Source organism: Syngnathus acus, chromosome 10 (assembly GCF_901709675.1).
Source record: "Syngnathus acus chromosome 10, fSynAcu1.2, whole genome shotgun sequence".
NCBI lineage: Eukaryota > Metazoa > Chordata > Actinopteri > Syngnathiformes > Syngnathidae > Syngnathus > Syngnathus acus.
Window position 1 is genome coordinate 20,397,511 of NC_051095.1, and position 25,751 is coordinate 20,423,261.

At 39.2% G+C, this 25,751-nt stretch overlaps 1 protein-coding gene across 3 annotated transcripts in view; it reads right to left on the minus strand.

Moving 5' to 3' along the window:
- Positions 1-412: 412 nt before the first annotated feature.
- Positions 413-25,751, minus strand: part of aff2 (AF4/FMR2 family, member 2) — a 121,118-nt gene continuing 95,779 nt past the window's right edge. For 2 of the 3 annotated variants that reach the window (XM_037261003.1, XM_037261001.1), the window contains 16 exons: positions 20,255-20,372; positions 19,093-19,198; positions 18,837-18,987; positions 18,437-18,655; positions 16,674-16,878; positions 14,074-15,132; positions 13,197-13,312; positions 11,103-11,319; positions 9,824-9,933; positions 9,394-9,457; positions 8,845-8,981; positions 7,913-7,984; positions 6,920-7,013; positions 4,827-4,879; positions 3,286-3,503; positions 413-1,682 (listed from right to left, as the gene is read on the minus strand). In XM_037261003.1, coding sequence (XP_037116898.1) covers positions 1,561-1,682; positions 3,286-3,503; positions 4,827-4,879; positions 6,920-7,013; positions 7,913-7,984; positions 8,845-8,981; positions 9,394-9,457; positions 9,824-9,933; positions 11,103-11,319; positions 13,197-13,312; positions 14,074-15,132; positions 16,674-16,878; positions 18,437-18,655; positions 18,837-18,987; positions 19,093-19,198; positions 20,255-20,372 — 3,061 coding nt within the window. In that variant the 3' untranslated portion in view covers positions 413-1,560. The remainder of the gene's footprint in view (positions 1,683-3,285; positions 3,504-4,826; positions 4,880-6,919; positions 7,014-7,912; positions 7,985-8,844; positions 8,982-9,393; positions 9,458-9,823; positions 9,934-11,102; positions 11,320-13,196; positions 13,313-14,073; positions 15,133-16,673; positions 16,879-18,436; positions 18,656-18,836; positions 18,988-19,092; positions 19,199-20,254; positions 20,373-25,751) is intronic. The other variant, XM_037261002.1, reaches the window with a different exon arrangement.

A 25,751-nucleotide genomic window follows, 5' to 3' on the forward strand; every position in this document is an offset into this window, starting at 1 on the left:
GAGCCAGAACTGAGCCAAGGTCTCTGAAAAGAACTGGTAAGGCCTAGAAGGAACTCAAGGGATACCAAAATGTGCCATTCTTTGTGTGCTGGGATTGGTAGTCTGATTATTCTTTGGTGAAATATTTCACTTAGAACAGGGATTGTCAACCGGTGGTCCGCGGCCTTCGAGTGGTTCATGGCTGTATTGCAAGTGGTCCGCGAAATTGGAAATGGAAAATAATTTTTAAAAAATAAACTTGATTCATTATTTCGACTTGATTCATTTTCCAGCTAATTTTTTTATTCATTCACCCATCCAAATTATGTCAAATGTAGCTGAGATTGCCAAAATAGATAAATAAATAACCTGTATAGGTCTATACTCCTTGGGTGAAAAATAAAATAATATTCCACCAAAGCAGTGGTCCCCGAGTTGCTTCTTGATTATAATGGTGGTCCCTTGGACAAAACCAGTTGAAAACCCCTGACTAAGAACAATGACAGAAAGGTCCCAAGCAAATACTGATTATCTCCACTGGTTAGATTGGATTTTTGGTTCATGTATTGAGTTTTCCAGCACTACAACAAAAAAATGCTTAGCATTTAGGAACAATAATGATGTAAATTACTAAAAGAAATGAGAAAACAAAATTAAGAGGCATTGCCACCAAACGATTATGGTCAGGATTTAGTGCAAAGGCAATCGACATAGTAAATATAAGTATGCAAATATGCAATCTACTCAGACAGTGGCAAAAAAAACCCACTGTCAGCTTCAAATACTGTATTTTTAGTACAATTGTAAGTAAATCATTAAAGTGCCCAAATAAAGCTGCAGATTAACTGTGTATAGAACAGCAGCAACGGTCACTTAAATTGCTGAAAATGCAACCAGATTTCTTTAATTTTGAATACAACAAAATAAAAAGTAAAGGACACAATCACACCATTAACAATAAATAGCCACAGGAGAATTTAGATCTTAACAAGACTGGCACGTTAAGGTGACAGATGTTAGTCTTGTGTTCTTCTGTTAATAAATTATTTGTAATGTTTATAAGAGAGCCTGCCATTACCTGCATGCTCCTTGTCTAATTGGTGTACCAGACAAGTACTTTAACAGCTGGATCAATATCAGACAGCATGTTTCTTGGAGCCTCTATAGAGCTTCCTTCCAAGACTCATCCTCTTTAATTACAATCAGGTTGAACATTTCCCTTTTAAAAACAACCCCATCTTGTTGAAAATACATCTAACTTATATTCCTATTCAGGGAGGAATTTAAACCGAGTATAATTGTTGTCTCTCCAAAGAGGCGCACAATTTTAATTATGCTAATATGCACTCAGTGAGTCCCATTCAAAGGATGTAGTTACTTTTAATTCCTAAATGCGGATTGATTTTTTGCCCAATTAATCCAGCAAGTCAATGCCATTATATTATGATTGCATGTTGAGTCATATGAAGGACCCCACCAGGGACAAAAGCGTCATTGTGTGTGTCATCTCACTGATCCCAGTTCTAGCTCCCAGGCCCATTTTATGATTTTCCTTTTTTATAGCTGGCTCCGGTCCAGCGCTTACAGCAGGTGAGCCTCGATGCGAAGCCAGTGCAGTCCCTGTCTGATGTAACGGACCAGCTCGGTCATGCCGCTCTGCTGACTCAAAGGCTCTATCACAGAGTCAAGCTCCTGGAAGAACTCTGCAGGGAGACAAGGAGACACTCCAGTTGAAACATTCAAATACACTTGAGGTTCTTCACTGCCACAGCTGAGAAGATTAGAAAACAACACAAGAGCACTGAGACTCTTAGCAATAATGGGGCTGATGTCTGTGAAACCTATAAGTGAAGGGATTATGCACCTGCAACATCTCATGGGAGACAATACATTAAAAAAAACATAATGTATATTGGCGATACAGTCCACACCCGTTTAATTACATTCGCAAATGCACCTATTTTAAGATTTGGAACCCATGACTTGTTATTAGTTTGCTGTTTTTGTTTGAAGGCCATCTCGTGGCAAGTTGGTGCTAATGAACTACGTTGAAGTGATTTAAGATGCTTCATTTAGACGAAAGTTGCACATCTCGTGGCATCTTGGTACCAATGAACTCTGTTGAAGTGATTTTTGGAGCTTCATTCAGACTTAAATTGTCAATTGTAAAGTCCTTTTCACGTCGCAGGGAATGGCAGCATGGAATGGCAGCATGGAACGACAGCATGGAATAACAATGGCGCCCCCGGTTTAGATGGACCAGAAAGTAAAAACAGATAATTTTTCCCCTGGTTTAGATGAGGCCGCGCCTTGACAAGATAAATAAGTATGTTTCATTGTCGCAAAAGAAAGCCCTGCTTTGGCTCATTGTAAGAAGGAAGAGGAGGAGACCAACATAAAAAACAAATTATGAAATTGTCACGCCAAACCATAATAAGGTTTGTCTTTTATGCCATTGATGATATTAGAACTAAGAGCAATTATCTTTCAATTAACAAAAGTATGGAACACTTGAACATTGAAATGTAGAATCTAATTTCTTATATAAATAATAAGCTGTGAAAAAAATTTACTTCAGTAAATGCATACACAACACAAACAACTAGTTATCTGGCTTATCAACCATTCTCACACTCAAAACCGATATCTGGTGTGTTCGCCAGTCTGTTTAAGTTCCTGGTGGGCGTAGTGAATGTTTGTCGACCTGTTCATAAACAAGGAATGAAACAGTATAAAAATAGCACCGAAGATGATAGCTGTGAGCCGGGACAACCATACCCGTCACCTTCCTGTCTATCATTAGCGCTAGTGTACTCACCCACGCTTCAATAATGAAGGAGAAAAGGTTTTGCGAGTGCTTGTGAATCGGCGAGACACATGCGAACTGATTTGCAAACCAAATTGTTTAAACTGTTGTCAAAAGCTTTGGGTGCGATCTTAAAGTTATTCAAACGCTCTCACGCAACTTTTGAGTTGTGTGAGGCAGAACACGCTCTTTTCTTATTCATTTTCAGACACACACAATTTCATAAAATACGGAAACGTGGAGTTGCCAACGTGAAAAAAAAAAAAGTGACTGGCAAATACATAGGCATATACCAAGGTGATAAACATTAACACTTTATTTCAATAAATTCCTGCAAATGTTTTCTTTTTCAAATAATGAATTCTATAAAAGTCCCGGGAAATCACAATGTCCCAATATTTTAGAATAACCCTGTGGGCGCCAACATGATACAAGATTAAGTAATTGCATTAAAACAAAACAGACCTTACAATGATGATGATATGATTTCATTTCCCTACCTTGACTACCGGTGGCCAATCTGTCTGCAGTCTCCCAGTGCTCATAGCTGCGTAGGATGTTGTTGGTGATGTTTACATGACTGGCCGCCATGTGGTGGATGCGTTGTGGAATAGCTATACTGCCTGATGAATTTGTTGCACCTCCCGATATTCCTCCTCCAATACCGCCGCTGGCTGGGGAGAGGCTGAGAGAGAGTGGAGACGGAGTTCCGTTGATCCTAGAATAAACAGAGAGTGTGTAAGCCCGTGAGACTTAAACGTAATGAACTGAAACGAAAATCTTAACGTGCGTAATTCTGTCTGTCAACCAAATGCTACAGGCTGTTTAATGAGGAAGTCGATTTTCTAGCCTAGCCTGAAAGCAAAGCGCCTAAAGTTATCTTGGAATGCTTAGATGTGGAAGAACTTGCACAGAACCCAGGCCTCAAACCTACCAATCACATTTGGGAAAAACGGAGCGTGTCACAGTGGACATACACAGTGGTATAAGTTTCACAGTTTGAACATTAAATTCAGTTTTTCTTTTGATACTGCTAGAGAGTGTCCTTGCACCACTAGTGGTACCCATACCACACACTCCTGGCTCTAGACACACACAAATTCACCGTTACGTTTGCAGATATGGACAATTTAAAAGAGAGGTATTGAAATACATATCTGAAAGGGCTGCATCTATTTTTTTTGTTTCTTTGACTCTTAGGTCCACTTACTGTACTGCGGTCAGTCAGGCCACTTTTGTTAGTTCACAAAATGTTGTGAAGTAAAGTGGGCTGGTCTGAGCCATGAAATTCCAAGGCTGATATTAATATTAATATTAATATTAATATTAATAATAATACTAATAATAATTCAATTTATAATGCAGTTTATGTTTGGCCCCAAATCTCAAAGTAAGACTTTAAAACAATCAGAGACTAGTAAAAATACATAAAACAATAAAACAATAGCAAATATTTAGCTATAGGCCAGAGTAAAAAGGTGGGTCTTTCGTCCTTTTTTGAAAAATGAGTCCCACTGTGTCTGAATTCCCTTCCCTAATCTACTGGAACGTCTTTCCCATCTCTAGTAACAAGTACTACATTAATAAACGTAAAAAAGTAAGATGGTGTGTTGCTTGTAGAGCAAAGCAACATTAACAAATTAAAAAAATCTCCCACAGTGGCTGCGTGGTTCTGACAGTGACGACGATTATGGCCCTCGCTAATCCACAGACTTGCACCTTCTGAGCTGCGCGCACATCCCTGCACACGTGTTGAAGGCCAGTCTTGCTGCGTCAGAGCTGTTCAAACTCATTAGTTTCACATCCACAGCGCCGCCATGCCTCCCCTCGATCTATCACCACCCACTCCATCTCACCTCAGCCAGCACTCGACAGCCCCTCTAGTCTTCTCCTGCTCACATCTACAGCAAATCAATCTCTTTCTTTACTTCCTGAGGGGTTTGTTTGTCTACAAGATTGCTAAAGACGCCAGGGTATTTTGCAGCAAAGCTCTAGTGAATTCAAAATTATCTATTGTATGTGAGAGCAAGCAGGTACTCACTTTCCATTTGTCCTCCAGGGAGAGGGTGCTTGATGGGAGCTCTTGGTCGAGTTCTGGTTTTACAAGAAGAGAGACAGGAAAAGCTAAATGGAAGTGTACTTTTAAGACCTTGAGTAGTAGCACAGTAACGTTATCTTTTCAATTCTTTTTCAGATGCTCAAAGTTCTTTGTCATGAGGAAAAGCGAAATGGAAGTTTAGTTTTAAGACCTTGAGTAGTAGCACAGTAACGTTATCTTTGTTCTCTAGTTATCTAGTTCTTTGCCACGAGGTGCCATATTGTGCTTCGAGTGAGCAGTATGAGGGTGTGTGAGAGCGATCTTTCCATATTTAATACACCTGTTTTATTTGTAACCAATTTTCTTTATAATCAACGGTATGGTAAAATGATTTTAGCCTGGATTTAAAAGAATTTACACTCGGACTAAATGTTCTTCTCTATTAATTGACCCAAGTCTGCAAATCTCAGAGCTACACTGGTTTTATATTCAATCGGCATTTCTTTAATGCAATCAGGACCCAAACTATTCAGTGATCTATCGACCAGCAGCAGAATTTTAAAAATATATTCAACAGCTGATTGGGAGCGAGTGTAAAAAAGCCTTTAGAATTGGAGATGCTCTGATTTCTTTGTTCTGGTCAGAACCCAAGCTGCAGTGTTCTGAACGAGCTGATGCTCTTTTGAAGGAGTCCAGGCAAAAGATTTGGAGCATGCAATCCATTAATCCAGATAAGTTTTTCATCTTAAAAAGCAGTTTTGCTGGTTGACTTGATATGTCTATTAGCATCCCAAGATTTCAGATGAAGTCTGAAGGTGTTTTCTAACAGCAATCCTCTTTTCTTTAATGCTGAAAACAAATAATTACCTCTATTTTTTTTTACTATAGCTGTGAAGAAATTGTTGGTTCATGCACTTATTAATTTGCTCTAGACACAGACACAACACGCTAATTGAACTGCTGTCAATTGAGGACACTGTGTGTCATCCACATAGTCATGATAACTAACATTGGCAATCTGAAGCATTTGATCCAAAGTTAACAAGTATAGCCTTAACAAAAGGGTTCCAAGAACTGACCCTTGAGGAACCCCACAACTCATGTTTATTTGTTTAGGTCCAAAACTTCCAAAGGTCACAAAGTAATTTATTCTTTCTAAGAAGGACCTGAACCATGTTAGGACTGTTTCATTTAATCTCATCCAAGTTTGCAACCTGTTCAGCAGTTTATTTTGACACACCCAGTGTACATTTCAAATATATAATACATCAGTAGTAAAACTGTTTTCATCTGTTACACCAGGGGTGTCAAACTTTGGCCCGCAGTGTATTTGTATTTAGCCCACAAAGACAAACTGTGCATCGACTTTGTGTCGATACTAAAATTGCAAATTGTCTTCATTTAAAAAAAAAAAAAAAGAGATATTTCTGGCAATTTTTATTTCCATGCATCTTTTTAAAAATCTGAAGAGTTCTTACTAGTCTCTGATTTCAAAACCAGTTCTATATTATATATAATATGAGGTGTTCATACATTTATTTGGGCTGACAGTCATAATGGCCCTCCAAAGGAAACTATGACTACGATGCGGCCCGCGACAAAAATGAGTTTGACACCCCTGCGTTACACTGTGGTTTGATTGGTTGGTCCGTCTCTTCAAAACATAATGTGGATCGACATAGTCTGAGTACCACATGCATGCACACGCACACGCACACACACACACACGCGCACACACACAGCTCCCACAAATTCCCATTGCGTTTCCTCTCAGAAATCCAATCCCATCACTGCGGCACTGTGATAATGACATCCTCAGTAATTAATTAAACTACACATAATTAATCAACATTACATTACAGTACATTAAACTCAACAATCCTCTCTGATGATTGATGGAGCTAATTAATGCGTTAATATCAAAGAGAAAGCATGGACTTTATTAATGCCATGCAAAATTAATGCACAGCACCAAGAAAACGAATATGGAATGTGTTGTAATTGGCTTTGCATGTTTTACACCCATCGAGTGAGAAAGTAAAGCCACCATTTTAGTGTGTGTGTGTTGTGCGTGTGTGCCCTTGCGTGTGTTTTACCTTAAAATACTCCATCAGCGAACGGGAGTACTTGACAGCATGGTCTTTCTTCAAATGGAACATCCGCAGATACAGCAGCGACAGACAGCGGTTACTATGGAAACAAAACCATTAGAAGACAGATGAATCCTCCCTACAAATGCACCATAAAAGCCTCATCTTCAATACTGCATTATCTTCATGTCATTAAAATAAAAAAGAAATACAGTCAGATATTTTAGACATGTCCTCACATAGTCTGATGAGCACCTATTAAGTACATCAAAGGCAAAAACTCAAAATGTGTTTTTCTGATCATCCTTCATGTTTTTTCCCGAACAGAAAGAGCAAGAAAGAAGACCAGAGGTGAAAAAACAAACATACAAGGACATAACCTTGTAAAGCTAATAGACTTGCAAAATGCACATTTGTAATTTCAAATATCCATCTGGCAAGCTTCCATTGTGGGCCCTTGGAAAACAGACTCAGGAGAATTCAGTGAGAGAAACTGAGAGAGGAAACTGCAGTCATGGGAAATAATTATTAGAGGGTATGTAGTATTTTTTCCCCTCCATGCATTTAAAATGTGCTTCAGACTATACACAGATTTTTGCTTTGCATGGGCATCTCAATTATTTTCTGTTACGACCCCTCAGGAGGAAGAAACTCTTCCATACCCCTCCAACTCTCATCAGTGACTACAACTAGTTTGTCTATACAATTGAAATTGTAAGTACACCTCTGCATAACATTGTATACTGATTAACTTGTCCCCCCCCCCCCCCCCCCCCCCCCCCCCCCCCCCCCCCACCACCACCACCACAGGCATCGCACTGTGCCCCCTAAGTATTGGTCCTGGAGTCTATCCGAGCTGCCAAAACCAAAACTATCTGCACCAAAGACGGTTGAGTAAACCACTAATCACTTGTTTGCTAAAACAATAACTTATGATTGTTTTATTGAACTAACATCAAGGTTGCACTGTTCCATCATAAAAAACAAACGTAATCATACCATAACACGGCAAGTTTCTTCTCAGCTATGGTGGCTGAGTGGCTGGTGAAGTTCTTCAACCTCATGGCATACCTAAAGAAAGAGTGTAAGGGTGATGAACACACAGAGAGAGAGAAGTAAATATCTATTGATCATTTTTTTTATCGCGCCTTTCCTCATTAGAGTCGCGAGGGAGCCTATGCCAGAATTTAGGTAGAGGGTACACACTTGTTAATTGCAGGACTCACACACACAGGCACACACCCAATCATTCAACCCCCTGAACAGTCAAATTAACCAAACATGCATGTTTTTTTTGAAAGTCAAAGGAAAAGCATGAGCAGAAAAAGCATTGCCGTGAATTGTGATTTAAAACCTGACCTCCCGTGCTGCTCCTTAGTAAATGTGCAGTACCACACCATTCCTCCAGGTTTGATACAAATTCGGACACAGACGGTTTTTACACTGTAGAAGGATATATTTCAAAGGCCACATTTGGCTATTGGTATTTTTTCCCCAAAAACAGAGCTACAAGGGTCATATTTTGCCTTTTGCCCTCAGTGACCTAATCAGCTCTGGACCATCATTTTCTGAAGTGGTTAATCAGTCTTATGAAACTCAGCAATGACAGGGGAATCAAGGAAAACGACTTGGCTATTTATGCTTTATTGATCTTGAGGAAAATGTGCGTCCTTCCTCCGATTCCCTCCACTCGGAGACCAAAGGTGCACAGTCGCAGCCCTGAAGTGTCTTGCCCAAGGACACTTCTGTAGGATGGATGAGCTTGAACTCGAGTCCTTCAGTTAAGAGTCTCCATGTTCAACTTATCTGCTGTCTGAGAAGTCTCCATGACTTCATACACTGGCAGTTATTAAAGGTTCAAAAAACGACAGCAACCCATTCTATGTTTCTTTTAATCAACTTTACTTATTAACACGACGTATCATCCATACCTGATTAACTCGACGGTTTCCGAATACATTGTGTATGGAGATTTGGCCTCAAGAGGATCACGCTCCATAGCATTTCCACACTCAATAAAAGAGAGGGCGCCGTCTGCGTAGTTGACTGCTTTACCAAATTTGTCCATCTACACACAGAGAAAGCACGTAGGAGAAAAATACAATAAGACGCCTACACAAATCCGCAGATAAAGCTGAGGAAATCGTGCATAAATTTAAGGTAAATAACAGGTCACATCATTGTTTACAGCAGTCAGGTAATTATTTGGATAATGTAGCAGGCATCATCAGTCCTTGAGTGCAGTGATCACATGGCTATATAATGGAGCAATTCAATTTTACATTACAGTCCTTGAAGCAACAATACACAAAACCAAGCTAGTACTCTCATTATTACCGGTAGTCAGCACATTTTGTGTGCGCTTAAATAATTTCCGTTCCATCTTTTCCGTGCTATCTTCCAGCATACAGCAGTTTGTGTAAGTGTTATTGTGTGTGTCTGTAAGATTTTGTTCCAGTAGTGATTGCAGATAAACTTACCAAAGCATCAGCCTTGTGCTTGAGCCTTTTAGCTTCCTGCATATAGTAGTCTGCACTATGGACACTGGATAGAGCACACAGGACATATAAAGAGGAATAAATAGTATGTGTGGGTAGACAAAGTCATTCACGCTAAAAATAAACTGTCTTTCATGTTGAAGTAAAAACAAAAATAAAAATGCCTACATAGTTGGTTAAGCTTTCTGTGGAGTATCTGCTCTGTTCTACATGACTTGACTTATTTATTTTAGTTTCGAACTGACTAAGCATTGCAATTTAATCATGTGAGTCACCTACTACAGAAATTTCAATGGTAACAAAGGGAAACAGAAGAGTCCAGGATAAAAAAAAAAAAAACTAAATGTAATTATGTTAATGTAATTAGTGTGTTAGGGTTGTCTACTGTAACAGGCACTATGCTTGTACATACGTGTCAGTAAAGGACAGTCTTGGTCTGGGAGGTTCTGCAGGTTCTGTCAGTGTTTCTGGCCACGCATCTGAGTTGGACTGGCAGGGCTTCTTGTTATGATGATCTGTTAGCTGTAGAAGTGGAAGATAAGCTTTTATGTATATATTAGGAGAAAATTACACAATCAAAAAACATAAGAGTGAACATACTGTAACGTATTTGAAGCTGCCATTAGTGAATAAACTTGTCAACAACATAGTGGACAGATGCTGCTCATTCACACATACAGTATTAATATTGATATTGTATGCTTTTGCAAGCAAAAGTCTGATTCCAAAATATTTCACGACCTAAAGGTTAAAGCTTCAGATGGCCCACATTTTTGTCCAGTCTAGAATTTGCCAAAATCATAGCCCTGGTTTATTTTAAAAGCCGGCGCCATGTTGGGAAGTGATGTACCGTCAAGTCATTGACCTTGTACCTACCAAGTGCTATTTAGTGATATGCCAGATGGCTTGCCTGTGGATGGAAATCTATCTTATTTGTTTTTACCTCAATGCGACCCTTAAAAACACAACAAAAAACAAACCAAAATAAAAACTTGAGAAAAAGGCAGGCCAAAAGCAAGCGTGTCAGCCCCACCCACTTCCTCATTTGACATTGAGATGTCGGATATATTTATCTATTCAGCATTGACCCTGGAAAATTTCCTGAACGACTCAGATTTGTCAGAATCTGACCAAGAAAGTGCTGTGTTGTATTGAGGAGGTGGCCAGACCAAGAAGACTGTCAACACTGCTGCGTCGCCCTCTTTTTCTTTCTTTGTTTTATAATCATCACTCTGCGCTTTTTGTGAAATATCACAAATAATGATGGATTGTGAGGTATTGTGAAATTCCCACTCCGAGTTAAAATATATAAAATATACGTACATCATCGGCTATCATACTATATGAATATAATATTATTTAAAGCTATAATTTATAGCTCTTCAACACATTAAATGAATTTAAGGAATTAGGAGTTACTTCGAATCAATGAAAAACAAAAAAGAACTAGAATCACAGAATCAAAAATATTCCATTGATGTTGACAGTTTTTCTGATCTGCTCTGGACTCTGGCCCGACCTTCTGCCTGTCCCCAACCATGAGCTCAGTCCTGCTCTTGCACTTGGTTGCCCTGCCCCATTCATGACATGTCGTCTTCCACATTTTTATCATTCATTGTTCAGGATCCGTTCAATTACGTGTCATAAATAACTAATAGGATGTTGGCAATTGGACACATTTTAGGACTTACACTAGTTGCAACATTTCTGGCATGTGATGATCCTCTGCTATCTCCTCTCCTGTGCCGATGCGTGGAGGAGGACACGGGGCAAGTAGCGCCGCCATCCTGGCTGAGAGATGAACTGTTCTCACAAATACGTTTATGAGGGGGTTCTTCAGAAAGGGGGGATAGTAGTGGAGGAAGGAGCTTCTCATCTTGCCGCCGGGACTGTTTCCTGTTTAGAGATCTAAATAACGCACACACATGTACACACACTTAAAAATGCAATAGTACCAGTCAAGCCTGCCCTAACGTTTGAGCTTTTTGCATCAAAATATGCTCTCTGCACATAATGCCTTGATGTCAATTTAATTTCAGAGAGTACACATTTCTGGTTTTGCACAATAGGTACTGACTCAGGTAAGCAGCCGGGAATGAGTATGAGTCATTCAATCATTTCTTTTTTGTCAAATCAACACAAGCATCACCACGAACATTGTTGTGTTCCCATGTGCACAACTTCACCCGAAATCAACCTATCGCGGATTTTCCAGTGATGTTGAACTGATTCAGTACATGCATTGCATAAATTACATGTAATTGGAAACATTCAATTGACAAGAATAAATGCAAGCATACATATTTGAGTTCCAAGCTCCATATGATGAAATTTAACGTGGTTGAATTTCCCAATCTGTTTGTCACACTCTGCCTAGCCTCGTTGCCAGGTGGGAGCATTTACCAATGTTTGTGAACAAACACAATGTTTGAATAAATATACTTGTGATTGAGTTCACTAATGGCAATTTTTACATTTTGTCCTCCAAATCTATTCAAAACATGGACAGCAACACCAACTTCCTAAATACTTTCTGTGCTGTGCTGTGCCATCGACCATATTATGTCAAGTGTAGACAGACTTCATGTGTAGTTGAAAGTTAAAAGTGGTCCTTTCTTGTTCTTTCTTGATGGAACACGGATGATTAATCCCTCAATTGCCTTTTTGAAGCTCCTGTGACTCATATTGTTTGCAACATCATAGATAATATTTTGGATGCTTTTCCTCTTCCCTCAATCTCTGGGGGGGTGATGCAATGCAAAAGTTGCTGAGCTTGCACAACAGCACCGCAGGCCTAGACATTAGTGATAATATACAAAACCTGGGAGACAAAACTAATTAGTGGCTGAGTGTGTTTGCCCGTGTGTTATGGCTGTGTGTGTTTGTGTGTACCGAATAATGGATGCTAGCAATGTGCATGAATATGCTAATATGCATGTTTGTGTGTTGTTTCTAAATGAATGCTGGTATGTGTGTGTTTTCCATGGCACTTCTGCATATTTTAGGGTGACAACTACCAATGTTAAAGCACAAAATGACCACATGATATCTGCCAAATATTCTTCTGCAGTTTATGGAACGTTACTTGAAATTGCAAAGCCGCTTTTGCGAAACTCTCGTTTTCAGTCATTAATTTATAGCGTTATGATTTCACCGACTGAGCGGTGATAATCTGTCAAGTCTCAGATTAGAAAATGGTGAAAGGCTCTGAGTCGGGTAATCACATCAGCCAGTTTACTGCTCCTATAAAAAGCCTCTCGGGTGAAATACAGACGATCTACACACTGAGACGTCTGGTGCCCAATGTTGAAGGTTCAACTCCAGGTCACCCCAACTTTCCCTCCCTTCTCCCTTGCCATATAATCTGTGCTTGTGATGAGATGCTTGGTAAATCTCAGTAGACGCCACATTGATTTTTATGCGATGAGACTGTCGGCTGCATCTGTTTTCAGAAATTCACAAAGAGGGCATTTTGCATGTCAGTCGTGTCACACTGAAGTTTCCATTGCTTTAGTTAACATTAATTGAAATCTCTCTGTAGTTTATAGTTTTGAGGACATTTTCAATTTGTATCCTCCTCAAGCCTTCATCGTCTTTAGCGATGAGTTTGGTGTAAGCACTTGGCATGAGTTTGAATGGTGCTAAGGGGGCAAAATTGACCAAGGAGAATGGAGGTTGTGACAGCTGCAAGTTTTGCAAAGCCTTCTCTCAATCTACCCAAATGCATGCCTCTTCATTGTTCAACATACTGTACATATGGAATATACTGACAGTACTGTACTTACTCCGCAGAGTTGTTTTTGTGGTTGTGTATTGGAGAAATACAAGGTGGAAGGAGCTGACAGTCTTTGCCCAGTTGTAGCTTTTTATTGTTGTTGCCGGATGGCTCCATGTGGTCCAACTGGCAATAGAAAGAAGACCAAAAAATTAGTTTAAAAGGGCGACAGGGATTGTGCACTAGCAAGAGAAGGTACATTTATAGCCAAGGTTAGTGGTGGCTGGTCAAGAGATGGTGTTAGGGCACCGCCCCACCTCACATGGCCATCATAAATAAATAAACAAATAAATAAATAAATGACTAACAGTCCAATGCGTTAAAAAAGAGATATATATTTGCCACTAGGTGGCGCTATAGATATAAGAGAGTATTATCATGTAGATGTCTTCAGGTCACAACTATTTATATACATGTGAAGTTTCAGATTTTTTGGGAGCACGTGCAGGTCAGTTATTAAGATTTTTAGTTTGTGCGGTGAAGGAAATATGAATTTGTGATAGTCCACCAAGATACTAACGCGTGAGGTGACACCAATTTTGTTCAGCTATGCTGTTGCATCCGCTTGGTAATTAACTCATCCACAGCCAGCTCTGTTCAAATGGATCTTTGACGTCTATAGTTATCAATGGCAGTGAATGAGTTAAAATTAGATTTTAGTTATGTGGTTGTTACTCCCAAATACATTGTGTTGTCTGTAATACCTACAACATTGCAAAATGAGGATAAATTACAGATAATCAGAAAGCAATATTGCAGAAACTCTAGTTTTCGTGGTATTTAGCTCACAGTGGTTGGGGCCTCATTTGTATGTTTTCATTAAAAAAACATTGCTTATAGGATGAGCAAATAAAATTAGGAAGGTGTACAAGACAAACAATTTTAACCTTGTGTTTTCTCTTGCTCTTGCTGGTGTGCTTCTCTGTCTGGACCACCAAGCCGCCGGTAGCTTGCCTCCTGTGTTTTCCTCCACTCTCTCCTCTCTCCGTCCTCCCTGGTAGCCTTGGAAGACTCTTTTCTTGCACAGGGGGGTTGCCCATGACCCTGAGCCCCTGACATCCCTTTTCTCTTCTTTCCATCACCTTGTCTCTCTCTCCCAAGTTGAACCTTTCCCTCTCCTCTCTATCCGCCTGCCTGTCCCTCTCTGTTAATCTATTGGTACCACACTGCCTCTCTGCGTCGTGCCCTAATGGTTCATTTTCTTCATTCTGCTGCTCCCCTTTGGGTAACTTGGGTCTTTCCCTGAGCCCTTGCCACTCTCTGTCACCCGGTTTTTGTCTCTCTCTCTCTGACACCATGACCCTTTCCCCTGGTCGCTCGCACCCTCTTCCTTCAATGCCATCCTGTTCTATTATCCCTACCCGAGATATTTGACCAAAATCCTTCCCTGGCACCCTGTTTAGCAAACTCAGGTCAATTTTCACCCATAGACTCTGTGTCTCCTGGTATTCCGTAAGTGGGGAAAGAGGCGGCATATCTTGTCCCATGTTGAAGTGTGGTGACATAGACTCCAGGTTCTTGCACGGTCCACCTAACCCGCCAGGGTCAGGAACAGAGGTACTAAATGAACCACTTATGTTGTTAATGTTTAGCGTGTTATAGCTACTACTACTCCCAGTGCCATTGCTGCTGCTGATGCTACCAGTGGTACTATTCATATTGGCAGTCACACTGCCACCATCTCGAACACAAAGTCCCTTGCCTCCAAAGACTCCCAGACTTCCCATTCCGCTGGCCGAGCCAAAACAGGGAAGAGGGGGAGTGTACGAGTTGGACTGAGGCTGTGCGTTAATAGCGGCACGTGTCGTTTGAAGTGGCAAAGCAGGGATTTTCATGACTTCTGAATCCGACTGGCATTCCGAAGAAGAAGAGGAAGAATCTGTTTCGACAAACTCTCTGGACTTGGGTGTGATTTTGCTACTTGGGCCTCTGTGCTTTCGCTTGTCCTGTTATTTGACAAATAACATGAAGAAAAAAAAAAAAATCAGGATTTATCATTCTTGTTGCTAAAATAGTCTGCAGAATTCAACAACTGGGTACCAAATAAGATATTAAATATCATGGAGAAATAGATGATGAGCCCACAGTTATGTGAGTTTATTACTTTTATTGACTTATGTTGGTCATCTACTGCACCATCCAATTTGCAAACCACATTAATTCTAGCACACAAAATAATGCTGCTCTTGTGTTTCTCTCAGTTTGTATCAATAAAGTGTAGTATGCCATCTGTTGTGCAACCTGTCAAAAAACAAAACAAAATGTACAGTATAGTTTTACCGCTTTCAATGATGATGATATAGTGTAAATAAGACAGACGTGTTTTACTGATCAGTGAAACGAAACGTTTTGGCTCGCTAGTGTTTGAATGTCAATGATATTCACAGCACACATGCTGCACAATTGAGCACATGCAAGATGATGTCTATCACATGCAAATTAAGATTCAGCGATACCATCTTGCCATGTACAGTTGACAGACTTTACAAAAATTGAATCAGTGGAAAATACCATCTGCAAAACTCCCTAAGAAATGTTGACCCACTTCTACTCCTACGTAGACATTGCACATGCTTTCTAACCTTAACTAATTAAGCTATGCTCATTAACTCAGGGCAAGCCTTTGATGGAATAAATAAAAATAATTTGTCGAACTTGGTTTGTTCCCTTGAGAACTGTTATTATTGGAGAACACTAAAAGCATATAATGAATATAGGTTTGTGGTTTGAACCTCTGACTGCTTAACTGAATCAAACTTTTCAGAAAAAGTAGAAGATGTCAAGGTCATGCCTTTTCTGCATGACAGACTAGTTGCTGTTTTCTTGTTGCTGAGTTCATATGATTTGATTTGTTGTTAAATTCTGCCTGTTATTGTTTGCATTGTTCTCGTGTCTTCTCCTGTTCTCTTTCAAAGGCAACAAAAGCAATGCCAAAAGGTAAGCTTGTCTACAACACACTGTCAGCGATGCGTAAAGCGATCGTTACTTCCTGTGTTCTTTTAAAGGTGCTTGTATTGATCTTTGATGAGTCACAATTACTTGAGGGGTTTCGTCACATTTGTGAGTTTTTATGACTTGATTGTTAGATGCTCCAGATTTTTGCTTTGGCACCAAATCACAACTCAACCCAGAGGATATAAAATATAATCTCAACTACTTTACTTGCTACGATTTGTCTAAAAATAACAACAAAAACCATTTCGAAAAGAATAGTACTGATTGTACACAATTCTACTGAAAGTGCTATAAATTTGAGATCTACTAAATAACATTTCGATTTTTTCATCTATTTCGTTGTCACGCTATCTTCAATTGCACTACAAAACCGAGAGATATTGATCCAGAATACTTCTAACGCTATCCAGGTGCTATGTAGATAAAGTGCTCATTGGATACTGTGAACCACTTGTTTCTGTGATGGTTGCGATCAGAGGTATAATATGATGATACCCAAATACACGTGCACATGAACACATACTGCACTAACCTGGTTTACACTGACAGTAGGTATTGGCACAGTGGTTTGCTGTAGTGCTACTGGTTGTGCAACTGTGTTGTTTGAGTTGGTGGAACTACGAGGTTCTTTCCTAGGAGCTGCTTTCCCACTGGCGGGCTTGGTTCTTGGTCTGGACGTGTTCTGATGCTCCAGGGAGGAAGGAGGGTACAGGTCCTTTTCCCTCACTGCAGGGCTACTGACGAGACAGCATTTTTACATGAGTTTGATTAAGAAAATGTGGGTATTTTGTTTTTGGTGATAAATGACCATGTGACGTTATACTGGGTCGTTTGTGGATCACTTTCTACTGATTGGATTACAATAATGACGTTCATTGCTTGCATTGAGTCTCTTTGAAAAGGTAAGAAGTCGATCATCATATTTTAATCATCAATCATCATATCATATTTTAATAAGTAAAGGTGTTTATGTGATCATTTATAGTTAGTGGTAGGATGGAAAACAATTTAACAGACTGGAAGGAAGGAAGGAAGGAAGGAAGGAAGGAAGGAAGGAAGGAAGGAAGGAAGGAAGGAAGGAAGGAAGGAAGGAAGGAAGGAAGGAAGGAAGGAATGGAGAAGGGATCAAATCAAAACTTTGAAATAAATCATAAATATAATTTGGGAGAAACTAAGAGATTGTAACAAATTTGAGTGTTTTTTAAGTATGTCTAAGTATATATATTTGATTGGCATGTAAAGAGTGTTTAATGCCTAAAATGGGAATGTACTCTCAAAGGAAAGTTAATTCGTTTCAACAGTACCAAAAATTATGCTTTCACAAAGTTAAAGCTCCACTTCACGGGACTGGGCCACAAAACGTCTTTATAATGTTTTTTTCATTTCATTTTCATTTATGAACCACCCATCTTATAAATAGCAAATTAACACTTTGGCTGTTCACAATGGGCAAGGCTCTGGAAAATAATTTTCGGACTGGAATCAGTTTCAGATGTCCCGTGCGCTCTCACGCGCGTTCTAATGTTAGATTTTTCTTTCACAGAGTTACGAAAAGAAGCTATTATTTTTTTCGACATCTGCTTAGAATAGACGGCTGCTTAGCATGCCCTCCACACTCAAAATCCTGCAGAGTGCAGCTTTAACAATATGTATTCATAGTATTTACTGCAAGTATGAATATATATATATATATATATATATATATATATATATTATATATATATATATATATATATATATATATTATGCTTGAGCTTATATATATATATACATATATATATACGTATATATATATATATTATGCTTGATCTTATATATATATATATATATATATATATGTTTTTAATGGTGAGAGTCTAGTTTTTATTGCCCCATGCTGTTTAATACTATTTAGCTACATGACCATTATCTAAAACAATAAACCAATTGTAAAATCGTAGCAAACAAATAACGTGAGTGATTTGCTGTGGCGACCTGAAGGGAGCAAGCCACTACGTCAAATAAATACCTACTATTACTGAGAATTATGGGAGGATTGTGTACAATTAGATGTATCGTGGGTGAAGGTATGCCTACTATTATGCTTGAAGAGCTTATAGGAATCAGAATTCTTGGAGTACTTGGAAAATATTCAGTTAAAAGTAATTAATTGTGAAAGTCATCACAAAAAAGATGTCAGAAAAAAAGTAATAGTAATATATTATATGTAATCAAATACAATACATTCCATCCTTATCTATATCACACACGTGGAAGTTTCTCCTCAATGTTAGTGTGGCGTCCTTCGTCCCTCACCTTTGTTGGTTTGATCTGCTGCTCCATGTCTGACTCTGATTATCCTCCGTACTGTTCGACCTCTCTGTCCGTCTGGGCTGTTTCTTCCCTGTAGTGGTTCTCCTCGGTGTGGCGACCTCTGGTCCGGACATCAGTCCTGGCGACAGCCTCATCTTTGACCTCTGACTCTCCCCTGATGCCTTCTGGCTGAGTTTGGCCTTCGTTTTCTCCCTGCTTGGGCTGTGAGACACAAACATGATCGATTTTTCTCTCATTTTTCTTATGGGTAGAACATTTAAGAACACATGACAAGTCTTATCTCTTTTGTCACTAAACCTTCAATACAAATCCCATAATACATTTTACAAATATATATAAGTCACGTATTTGACGTTTTCAAAGAAGTAGATGCGGTTCATACCAAAATGTTCCCCTGGCATCTTTGTGCTCCACTGCTGGCGCTGTGGGAAGTGAAGGAACGTTGGAGCCACAGGGTTTGGTCTTGGCTGCGGCACCCACTCCTGCTGCTTCGCTGCGCTGTGAGAATGTTTCCTGACTCTGGGTGACAGAACCTGAGCAGACCATTAGAGCACAGGATTTCCAGATTACACTAAGGGAATTCAAGCTTTCCTATCCCCATTGTCACTTCTACTACTTTTGTCTGTACATTCGCCAACCTGCGTCATGATGATCTTGCTGTGGCGCCACCAGAGGTTTAGTTTGAGCTTGGACCTTGTTCAACCAGCTGTCCAGCTGCCATTTGTTACTTGAGGATGGCTCAGGCTATAGGGTAGCAATACATATTTCACATATAACAGCACATTTGCATCTTTGTACAGGCGCAAATAATTAGAAAGAAATTGTAGACAGATACATTTAAAAGTTTGTACCTTGTGTGCAATGATAATGAAGCAGGCAAAATTCACTGAAAATAAAGGTGTGTTGAATTTACTCAGTTTTAACTCATCGAGTGGTTGCACGAAATAAAAGGATTTGGATAGAAAAATACTTTTTTTAGGTAGAGTAGTAGAGTACTCATAAAAATGTATCTGGATCCAAATGATCTTATTTCATGCAACCACTTGAGGAAAGAAAAAATTAATTCACCATACCATTTTCCCAGGATTATTCTCATAAAAAATGCAGCATCTGTCTGACCACCACTTGGGAGGGGAAAAAAAGTCTGAAATTTGAGTTCCATTTGTAAAATAAATGAGAGCAAAAACACACGTGTTTACATTTTTGCTCAGGATGATAAAAAGAAACAAAAGATTAAGATGTTGCATGCTGGTACTACAAAACTTTGATTATTCTACAGTATCAATACAATATCTGTGTATTGAAGTTAATTGGAAACTATAGTGTATAACGTAGCAACATGTAGAATGATACAGTGATGAATTATAACACAATGTGATATGAAAAAAGCCGACATGACGACTATCTGTTCCTAGTCGTTACACCAACAAGATTTTCAATATTCCTTGTGAGGCATTAAGTGTTTGTACTATGATGTAAATGTAAGCATTTACATAGTTCAGCTAATGTATATTATTATACGATATATTTATCATGGCAATTATAGATTGCATTATTGAATACTGAATGTTCATTGAGTCATGAGTGTGATTTAATGCAGAAAGGTGGGCCAACTAAACTGTGTATAGAATAAAACAGACATTCCCATTCATTCATTTGCAAATAGGACAAGCTGAGAAAAGGCCACAGCTAATATAACCCACCCATGATCCCAGATTTGCACCTGGAACAATGCCTGTCAATATGTGTTGTTGTGTATTCTGCGGCCCTTTGTTAACACACACATGCTTGTCATGGTACCTCAGGGGATGCGGCGCGGGCGGCCTGGTTATACTCGCTGTCAGTGGAACTGCTTTCTGATTCGTCTGTGTCCGACTCGGAGCTGCTCTCAGATTCACTGCTGCTCCCCGATGCACCGCTTTAGAGGACAGAGAGTAGACAGAGATTTAATCTACATGTCACAAAGTAGCAAAACAATGGACAGCGCTTGACTCACTTGACACGAGCAAAGCTCATTCGTGTCATCTTCCATCGCTATCATGACTCACAAATTCACTCGCTCTCTCCAGTGCGTTGTCTATTTGCAATAAACCCCCTGCTTGTAAGTTTTGATGCGTGTTTACGTCATTCACACAATGCTTCGTACACTAAAGCTGACTCAGTCAATTAGCGTCATCTTTTCTGCTGCCATGATAATAAAATTTAGAAGCCACCGTCTTATCCTCTTATCCACAACATATTACTCATACGGTATTTTCAAGGTCGAAATAGCATATTACCAATTTCATTCAAACAAATTTTAAGTCATTTTAATAGTTGAAAGGTCTCAGTCAGGAAACATGTTGTAATCATACTGTGGCAGAACCTTGACATTAAAGAGAACTCGACATCGATTTGAACCAGAAGCAACGTGGTTGAAGTGGCTGACAAGAGGCTTGTAGCAAAATGAAAGCTGATTGAATATGTGACAAGTTGTGGTGGCGTAGAAAATGTGACGGGATATCTTCCATACACTTCATAATGTGGGAACGTGATGTTATTTTGGCTGTACTCCCAAAAGTGATGACATGACAGCTACCTCATTAGCACAGTTCTTAAAAAGAAAATAGGTACACAAACTACTAGTACTGTCTCTATTTGTTTGAACTGAATCTGAAATATGAGAACTATTTTGCCTCTAATTGTTGAGTTTATGGCTTGAAAAGCTAACAATATACGTCAAAAGAATGTGACATACTTGAGGGACCCCGACAGAAGGTGACGGGCTGGGAGGGAACGAGCTGGCATTCGGGGTAATGCACGGGTCAAACCATTGTGTTTAGCATGCCCCCCCACCCTCATGGCCCGTCACAGACACAATGGTAGACTGTGTGAAAACATAGCAGAACCTGACTATAGTAAAAAAAAATGGCAAACATCCAATGGCACATTACCTTTCAGGCAAACAGGGCTGCCATGGCCATCAGGATGCTAAATGTAGTGCTACAAACTGTGTACAGCAGGGGTGTCAAACTCATTTTTGTCACGGGCTGCATCATGGTCATAAGTGAAGACAATCTGTAGTTTTAGTAATGACACAAAGTCGATGCAAAATTTGTCTTCGCGGGCCACAAAAAAGGATATGGTGGGCCATATCTGGCCCCTGGGCCTTGAGTTTGACACAAATGGATATGGAGAATGACATGAATAATTATTACATTGTTTTTCCGCCCTTTTAATGCTTCCACAAACCAGTGGGGATCTTTATGAAAAAACATTTGACAAAACCCAGCCAAGATTTTTTTTTTATTCTAGTTAACTCTTTTTAAAATTAGTTGAAAATATAACCAATCTCATTTTTCTAATCTCGTCAATGGATAAAAAGTGAATAAGGATGATATCCACTTCTTACAGTGGCCGCCTCAGCCACCATTAAGCATTAATAGAAAATATAATCGCATATCTAGTGATAATTGCTGAAATGCAGTCTTTTGAACCAGTTCAATTATCTCTTTCTCGTGCTTATGCTGGTTCATCCGTCCTTCCACAATCCTTTGAAATGGTCTCCTAGAGGCAACGCAACCGCTGACACAACTTGAGAACACACACGCACACGCGCAGAAATAGCAAACGTGTGTATATGTGTGTGCATGTGTGTGTGTGTATATTTCAGTCCAAGGCTGCCGTCACAGCAGGCACCAATCTGTGTGAGCAGTCAAGCAGCAAATCCATCAACTGTTCCTCAGGCAACACACACGCGCACACACACATATATGCACGCATGCAGGGATTGCGATTTCTTCTATCATTTCTCATCTCCTCCCGTCTTCTCTCGCTCCTGTCTTTCTCTTTCAATTTTAATACATTTTCCTCTCTGTTTTCACTTTAAGCATCGCATAGCGTTTAACTCCTCCACAGTTGTATTGTTCTCAGCTGATGAATTTTACACCAATCTTTTCTTATTTTAGATTTGTTTCAAGCTCAGCATATCGAACTTAAATGGAATTTATTGTCTGCAAAATAGCTAAAAAAATGGCTATGTGCGCATTCAAATCAGTTTGTATTTGGCTCCTGTGTGAATAGTTATTTGCAATATAAAGTAACGCTTCAACGTATGAGCTTCATAATTAATTTAGAAGTGATGTTTCTTTGAGAGTCAAGACCTATTTAAAATGACTAAATTTGAGGATGTAAGAAATACATTTAACCATAGCTATATTTCAATCTGGGATTGATGGTTTAAAATATGAGCAAAAGACACACAGCCATGATTGAACATTCTAATCGCTACAAAGGAAGAAAAAGTGTTGCAGAAGTGAGTGAGCCAATGAAACTAATGTGCATACCTTCCAGATGAATGCATTTGCAGCGCTGCTATCAATTTGTGTTTTAAATTTTCATGAGACAAAATTTGTCGATACAGTCCATTATATCATACTATGTGACGCAAGTGGTCATAACGTTGTGGGCAGCCAATATCAAATTGAGCTGCAACCATCTTATCACATGAATGCCACAAGTCAACCAAAGAAAGGCAAGGAGGTCATATTCTGACACTTTTTTTTCCCAAAGTGAATTTGAAGTGAGGTGCCAATTCTCTCATATTAATTTGCTGACATCTCAATTGCAATGTGAGTAAGTGCAGCACTTACGTGAAACAAACCACTGCTGCAAATGAGCCAATCAGTTATGTAAAAGGGAGATTGCTTTAGAGAGGAAGCACGACTAACTTGTCCGTGTTAGAATATGCAAATAAATGGTCGTTTCGCTCTATTTATGTTTTTGAACACAGTAAATACTGTATACTGAATGCTGATGTATTTTTTGTATAAATAGCATCATGTGAAGTTGAAGGAAAGGTGTTTGCTGCTCAATGAGACATTCAGTCGAGCACTCTCCAGCCTGTTTTATTCTGGCACCATAAACAAGAGTGTTGCAGGAACAAGATAAAAGGAGCTAAATACATGTGTGAAAGTATTACATCTGGCCCGCTTCCCTCTACTCTCCTCAGGAATCAGCCAGGCATCAGCCGTCAAACATAATTTAGCACCGTCGTCTGTGCCAAATTGAAATGCGGCACCAGCTGGTTCAATCTGAAAGGCAAGCATTTCACTGGACACCTTAAATACATCTCTATGATGTCAGGTCTTAAATGAAGATACACTCTACAGTTCACCCAGAAGCGGTTGGATCACTTTGCAGCGTTGTGTCCTATTTTCTGATGAGCATTTCAGATTTTCTACTGTTGAAGATGGTTACACAAATATGGATTTTTCGGATATTAAGGAAAAATATTAGGAAAAAAAATGGCAAGCTATGGTGTGTGGTGGCCGACAGCAAATCACATACAAAAGTGTATGTCCTTTTTCAAGGATAGATGTTGTAGTGCCAAGATTGACCTATGAAAGGCAACATGATGCCACAGGACATCCAGGCAGCCATAAAAACGCAAAGAAGAAGACAGAGGAGAAGTTGATGTCGTAGATAACATTACATTGGCAGTCTTTTCCTTATCGTTTTTACAAAAATGGTCAGGTCACTTCCTATTTGGCTATTGTTCTTTTTTGTGTAACAGTCAGGCTTTGGATCCTGACCAGCCGTTTTTCCAACAGTTTTCCAAGCACATGATAAAAAGGAATTTTTCATATCATACTCATATTGTAATATTCTTTTAGTCAACATTTTAAACAGCTATAGGTTGAAACCTGTAGCTATGTGTTATTTTGTTATGATGATTGCAAGATTCTGCTTTCTTTGGGCATTATGGATTTGTCCCAGATTTCCAAAACATGTGTTTAACCCTGGGAACAAAAGCGTGAGTGAGAGTAGTAGTTTGTCTATGTATAGCTCTCTACCAGTTCAGGACGTGCGCTGCCTTTTGCCCAAAGTCTCTCGCGACCCAATGAGGAAAAGCACTATAAGAGTGACACATAAAAGCAATATCATGGAATAATCAGAATATCATTGCCCTTAGTATTACATTATCAGATTACATTGATGACATCTGGAGCTTGCTATGTGCTAACATGCATTAACAACGACTACTGATGTCTTTTTTGCATCTCTCTGCATGTATGGGTAATATAGAGGCAATCACATTTGAATATTATGATGTAGCCTACATAACAAAATAGACTCAAAAAACAATGTGATGACCTCAGAATAAAATATATATCAGAACATTTCTTCAGTGTTTCCAACTAGATTATTCTTGCTATCAGTAGGAAATAATTTACAGCACTGAACTTTCTGTCTTTGCGCTGTATAAGAAAAAAAAATAGCCTTTGTCAGATTCTCAGAGTGGAGCCAAGCCTTTGGTATGCGCCTGTTAGTTTGCATGATAAAATCATCCGCAACAGGGGAAATGAAAGCCTCACAGCCTTGACAAAGTGAGCCGTTGGCCTGATATGCCCAATGGGCCTCACAAGAACCCCGTCATCCTCAAAGGCTGCCGTTAAACGAGTGATAGCTCCGCAAATAGGAGGCTGGAACCTACAAAGATATATACCATACCTGCCACCCTTTTTCTTGTGTAAGTAAGGTGAAAGTGTTGTTTTTTATGACATGAAAAGAAACTGAGCTTTGAACAGAAGTGGGTAAATGGAGGACGATGCTTTTGTTTTTAAATTGCTGTTTGTAATGTGGGAGCAGCTGTAGCTTTCCAGAAGGCAACTAATTAAAAACACACCTAGAAGAAATTGCTGATTTGTATTACTAAGAAAAACATAACTCTGTAAACGTGATTACAATGTAACCACTCATTTCAGCTGCTGATGTGCTTTCAAATAATTTCCTGCTTGTTACGGTCTGCCCCATTTCAACGTCCTTCATGTAATCTTAATTAATTTCAGAGGAATTTAAATCGGCTGTCTTGAATTCAACACACCATAAAGCCGTTCAAAAGCTTATGTGATTAAATGTTGATGACTTCAAAAGTGACATTCATTCCATTTTCAAATGGAATTACAAATAATGTTGATTTACAAGATGACTCATATGTTGAAGTAGAACGGTCATAAACAAGGATTTCATTTGAAGTTTTATTCTGTCAAGTTTTTAGAGGCTTTGATGAAATTCTTGATTTTGGCAGCTATTTGTCACGAGCTATGTTTGTGCAATGGTTGGTTTGTTTGACTTATTTTTGCTGTTTTTAGAGGGTGATCCAACCAGACCTACCGAGTATTTCTGTGAGCAAGATGGATTTGACAAATGGTTGTTTATTTTTAGTGTGTACAGCATATGAATGAACAGACATGAATTAATAAAGATGCAGTTACATGACACGTGTAATCTTGTATTCCATGTTCATGCCCTGTTG